Below are 6,315 nucleotides of genomic sequence, written 5' to 3' on the forward strand. Positions count from 1 at the left end.
TCATTCTAAGGTTTTGAAACCTTAGATTTATGCCACATGGCAGTGGATAAGTGTTGACTCCCATTTCTCACTCATCGGTTGGGATTTTGGAGTAGCAGAAGAGAGATATTTGCAGATTTTCTTGCTGATTCCGATTATGCAATGGCGCCCATGTTTTGAGGCATCTCAGGTTCTATTTTCAGTAGCGGTCATTATCATGGGACTATGATTTCTTGAGCATACCTTATGCAGATCACTCTGGTTGCAGTTTGAGCAGTGTGCGCTCATTCGTGGTGTGCATTGGGTTGCAGTGGATGATTTATAGGCCATTTGGATGCATTACGGTCCTTATTGGATGCACTGATAGGCCCAAATTGCCTTGTGGGATGCTATTTTATATGGACGCTTTGCACATGGATGCTATTTTATGCTGAGGGACAGCTTTGACACATTGCAAGTGATGCACTGATAGTGCTATGCTCTCTTGGATGAGATATTATTGATGCATATGCCAGTGGACGGTGTTTATGCTTGAGTCATTTGGCACTTATTGGCATTTTCTTTTGGGCCAGATTTGCTCATATGGATGCATAGTATATGCAGTACATGAGTCAGATGCATCTTTTGATGCTTTGAGCTTTGATTTTTGGTGATATTTCACTCTATTGTGGCATACACATTTGGGTGCCGAAGAGAATGCAAGAGAACCGACAATGAGAATAGTCACTTTAGATTGCAAGAAGAGGAGGGGCTCTTCTTGAATTTCCGTCCTCGAATTTCCAAGGCACGGTGCATGACTGGACGTGCCGACCAAAGAAGCTATATATTGCAGAGGAAATTAGCCAAAGAAGGGCACCAAAAACTTAGGAAGGAGAATCATTGATTCCTTGTTTCTCATCAAGATCGTGTGAGAATCATTGATTCCTTGTTTCTCTGCTGCAAGATGATGATCATGGGGTGGTGCAAAATGATCGCAGAGATGCTTGCACGCTTCCCCTTTCCGGTTAGCTCACTTTCTTTGCTGCTTTTCGTCCCTTCCTTCATGGTCTGCCTCATTGCTTCCTTTCTCTTGTTCACGAAGTGGCGCAAACATGCCTCCACTTTCCCACCCGGCCCTCCCTCCTTGCCCATCCTTGGCCACTTGCACTTGCTCGGAGAACTGCCACACCGCTCGCTCCATAGACTCTCCAAAGTTTATGGTCCGTTGTTAGGGCTCGGCTTTGGTTCCGTCCCTGTTATCGTCGTACACACACCGGACTTGGCCAGAGAAATTCTACAAACGAATGACCTCGCATTTGCTTCTCGAATGCGAACTGCGGCGGCTGTTTACATCATGTTCGATCGCTCAGACGTCGGTTTGGCTCCTTCCGGCCCTTACTGGCGCCTGGTTCGCCAACTTTGTGTTACGGACCTCTTCAGTAAACAGAGGCTCGAAGCTTTCAAGCCTATAAGACAAGAGGAAGTTTCTGCCATGATCCGATCTATTTGGAAAGACAGCAGAACAGCCGGGGCAATAACGCTACGTCCAAGGGTATCATCTGTAACTAGTAACATCATCTCCAGGATGACCCTCGGGAAAACATTCTCTGCGCTGATGAGCGGGTCGGAAGATGCCTCCAGAAACATTGTTGAGCTGATGTCAGAAATAATTGTTCTTCTTGGCGCGTTCAATATTGGGGACTTCATCCCATACTTGCAGTGGATGGACTTGCAAGGCTACGTAAGGCGTTCGAAGATTGTCAGAAAAACTTTAAGCACCGCGTTCGAAAAAATCATTGATGATCGCCGGGAGTCGAGGATCAAGGAGTCTCATCGTCCTAATAAGGACCTGTTGGACGTTCTTCTATCTTTCTCAGACGAGAAGAGCCAGCGAGACTTGCCGATTACAGATGACAATATCAAGGCGGTCTTGACGGTACTATGATCAAATTCCAATTTTTGTTTAGACATTCAAAACTGCCGCTCGCTAACGCATGCCTTGTGTCCTCAGGATATGTATGCCGGTGGAACAGACACAGCCTCCGTGAGCATTGAGTGGGCAATGGCAGAGCTGTTGAGAAACCCAAGAGTCATGAAGAAGCTCCAAGATGAAATAGAATCTGTAGTGGGAAACCAGCGGCTCGTTCAAGAGTCCGACATCGCTCAGTTGCCTTACCTGCGAGCAGTGGTCAAAGAGACGATGAGATTGCACCGACCTGCGCCGTTAATTGCACCTCATCAATCGACGAAGCCGTGCGTGGTGGCTGGCTTTAATATTCCGGCCAAAACAGTAGCGTACGTGAACGCATGGGCGATAGGCACTGACCCGAGTGTGTGGGAGAAACCACTGGAGTTCTGGCCGGAGAGATTTGACGCAAGCAATAGAGAAGTTCGTGGGCATTTTGAGTTACTGCCGTTCGGGTCAGGACGGAGGGGGTGTCCGGGGTGGCTGTTGGGAATGCACATGGTGCATCTGACGCTAAGCAATCTAGTGCAAGGGTTCGAGTGGTCACTGATCGATAGCGTGGAGATGAAGGAGAAGCCTGGCCTCACGGTTGGGATGGCGCAGCCGCTCAAGGCAAGGTCGACGCCCAGGTTGCCTGCACATCTTTATGCCGCAATATCTCCATAAGCTTTGTAACAAGCCATGGGAACATTGTGTATTGACAAGAAAACTCGAAGTTGAGGTTTAAGGAAAACATGACATTATTGCCATTATAACTCACTCTATCTATCTATTTATTTATCATTCTATCTATCTATATACACACTAGTGTGTAACCCCTAGTGTGTAACCCATGGCAAGCCACACAATATTAAAGATAAGGAAGGTTTGCGTGTGCCATGCAGTGTGATCATTATAGCCAGCGTTGCACTCCCGACCACAAAAGTATAATGCTTGTAATTTTTTCCTCATGTCGCTTGTCGTCGAGTATCATCTCTAGAATCGTGTTTCATGGTCTCACATATTTGCACTACGAGACCTCTCCCTCTTTGTGAAGGAAGTGTAAGGGCACTGCTACCCATAGGAAGATATTAAAGTGTTTTTTTAAATCAAGCATTCGACCATTGAAGAGAACATCACCCAAACTACCATTCGCCAACTTGTCATAAACCAGTAGCATCTTCTCTCTGCTTTCAGTATGCTAAGAGCTTCGTCATGTTCCGAAGACAAAGTGGGGGATGTATGCTCAAAACTGACCTTAACGTTGGAAATAGATGGTGGTATGGAAATGCTTCACTACAACAACGGTTTTGTCATGAGCTTTCCGTTATATAGCCTCGCAAAGGTTTCTTTTTACAGTTCCAACACTCTGGTCGGCACCCTTGGTGTTCCTCGACCCATCGCCACTAATTTGCATTCTCCTCCCCCGCATGATCCCAACCCAAGATACTATGCACGTTGTCCTTTCGATAGAATCGTCGCGCTTGATCGTATTATATTTTAGCCCTCCACCACCAATACGTTCTGGGACTGATCCTCATACATTATGCCAATCATGTTCAATTATATTCCATCACTGGTAGAATTTGTGGTGCTTAAAAGTATTATATATATTCGCCCTTCACCACCAATACGTTTTTCAACTGATCCCTGTACATTAAGCCAATCAAATATACTCCATTGCTAGTAGAACTTCGGCAGCATAGAACCCACATATACATCGAATCCGTGGGCTGTGCAATACACAAAACACACAGAAATCCACAGTGCGAACTAGTTCTCTGTGGACTGTGTTGTAGACAAAACACATGGAAATTCAGGGTGCGGAACAATTCCCTTAAACCTTAGAAGCATTTTTACTCCATCAATCAGACAGAATGCATTAATTGGCCAAACCACTGGCATGGGTGGCTTGCGCAATGTTTCTACAACCTCCACGCATAAGAATTGAAGCGTTGCCGCTGTTGGCCATTACGAATGGACACATGTCACTCGGAACTTCTTGAATCTCAAATTCTTAGATCTAATGTACAATATTCAATCTCTAAATCCAATGATCCAATGTCCCAAAATGTTCCATTCTAATCTAAGTATTCAATCTCTAAATCCAACAATCCAATGGCCCATAAGATTCCATTCTAATCTAAGGATGGAGAATTCCCTAATTGTCCTCTCTAAATCCAACGATCTGACGGCCCATAATGTTTGATTTTAATCTAAGGAGATTGGGATCTGATTAGGGAATATACAAAAATGCAGTTCTTATATTTTCCCCCAAGTCGGATGCCTGTTGCAGCAAACGTAGGGTGGCTGATGTGAATTTTGGGAGGATGCTTGCAGCCAAGGGGTTCTTCGAAGTAGTTATGACAGATGATAACATAAGCAAATGCTTCTGGAGCATTCTCTTCTCTATTATGGACAGTAGATGGTGCATGTTTTGTCTTTGTCTCGTAGATGAGATCATCCATCCCTAATTTGGCATCGCTGCCTAGTTCGGGTAGAGTTTGTGGATTTTCCTTAATGTCTGGAAAAGCTGTTGCCAAAGATTGCAGCCTCGTTGGATAAGGCAGTGTGTCCACCCCGACAACATGGGAATTCTAATAAAATTTGCATCTTATGGGACCTGGATGTCCTCACGCCGGAATCTTACTATCACTGTGAATAATGTTGAAATGGGCAGTGCTTTTTATAAGCTTAAGTGGGGTCTATTTGCAAGTGCTTGTTTTGAATGCCGAAAATTTGGCCATGGCCTCACAACAATGTCCAGTAGCTTTGCACAAGATGCCTCCAGAAGCAATGCTTATACCAAGGATTCCTCTGAGACCTCTAGGCTAAAAAATAAGATTAAAAAAACCAGCCACTACTGTGTAGGATAAGGGGAGGGCCAAAGTCCTCCATTGGCAATGGCAATGTTCAATTACCCTCTGCAGCCTAGGAAAAAGCCAAGGAAAAAGCCCTCCACCACCAATATGTTCTTAGACATATCCTCATACATTATGCCAATGATGTTCAATTATATTCCATCACTGGTAGAATTTGTGGTGCTTAAAAGTATTATATATATTCGCCCTTCACCACCAATACATTTTTCAATTGATCCCTGTACATTAAGCCAATCATGCTCAAATATACTCCATTGCTAGCAGAACTTCGGCAGTGTAGAACCCACATATACATTGAATCCATGGGCTGTGCAATACACAAAACACACAGAAATCCATAGCGCGAACTAGTTCGATGGACTGTGTTGTAGACAAAACACATAGAAATTCAGGGTGCGGAACAATTCCCTTAAACCGTAGAAGCATTTTTACTCCATCAATCAGACAGAATGCGTTAATTGGCCAAACCACTGGCATGGGTGGCTTGCGCAATGTTTCTATGACCTCCATGCATAAGAATTGAAGCGTTGCCGCTTTTGGCCATTACGAATGGACACATGTCACTCGTAACTTCTTGAATCTCAAATTCTTAGATCTAATGTGCAATATTCAATCTCTAAATCCAATGACCCAATGTCCCAAAATGTTCCATTCTAATCTAAGTAGTCAATCTCTAAATCCAACTATCCAATGGCCCATAAGATTCCATTCTAATCTAAGGATGGAGAATTCCCTAATTGTCCTCTCTAAATCCAACGATCCAATGGCCCATAATGTTTGAATTTAATCTAAGGATGGAGAATTTCCGAATCGTCCTCCCCCAAACCTCTCCTTAAGAGATAAATAAATAAATAAAAATATACTTTATATATAAGGGAGTGGCTCCTATTATTTGCTCCTTGACTCTTTCCTATTAATTAATTATTTTATCAACCTTGCTTTATGTTCATGCATTAACCTAAGCTTGCACCCCTCAATTCTTGATTAATGGCTGAGTAACCTAAGTCTGCTCCATCAATGCCTATGCCCTGCTACTCCCTCCAACGATGGCTCTCAGCCCCGCTCCCTCCCTCCACTCCCTCCCTCCTTCCCCTTCGAATCTCTCCCTCTTAGCTTCCACGCCTCTCCCTCTCAATCCTGCTCTCTCCCTCCCCCCCTTTCTAGCCTCTCCCTCCCTCCACTTGCTGCCTCCTCCCCCTCGCCTCACTGCGCTCCCACTCCACTCACTGCACTAAAAAATGGAGCATGTGGAGGACTTCGAATGTCTAGGTGCAAGCTCTACCAAATTTAGTTTTTTCCTATCGTGCAAGGCTCAGCTTCCCTCTACCCTCCCTCACTCAGCCTCTCCCCTCCACTCAACCTCTCCTCTCCACTCAGCCGTCTCTCTCCCTCAACTCTCTCTGTGCCCTCAAACACCTCACATCCCGTCCGCTTCTTACAGATGTACTTTTTATTTGGAGAATCTCTCATATGTTCATGCCAAAACATCATCACTGAAGTAATTATGACTTCCACACTTGGGCTCTCTCT

General features: G+C 44.7%; 1 protein-coding gene across 1 annotated transcript; it reads left to right on the plus strand.

Annotated features, from left to right (window-relative positions):
* The first annotated feature begins 881 nt into the window (after positions 1 to 881).
* On the plus strand, positions 882 to 2,654 carry LOC147892937 (3,9-dihydroxypterocarpan 6A-monooxygenase-like). The gene is made up of 2 exons (XM_087387593.1): positions 882 to 1,894; positions 1,970 to 2,654. Exons 1-2 carry the CDS (start codon positions 923 to 925, stop codon positions 2,588 to 2,590), a joined length of 1,593 nt encoding a protein of 530 aa, XP_087243719.1. The 5' UTR covers positions 882 to 922; the 3' UTR covers positions 2,591 to 2,654.
* The last annotated feature ends 3,661 nt before the right edge of the window (positions 2,655 to 6,315 follow it).

This window comes from Dipteris shenzhenensis, chromosome 16 (genome assembly GCF_047967505.1).
Source record: "Dipteris shenzhenensis isolate YYH24624 ecotype China chromosome 16, Dip_SZ_1.0, whole genome shotgun sequence".
In the NCBI taxonomy this organism is placed as follows: Eukaryota; Viridiplantae; Streptophyta; class Polypodiopsida; order Gleicheniales; family Dipteridaceae; genus Dipteris; species Dipteris shenzhenensis.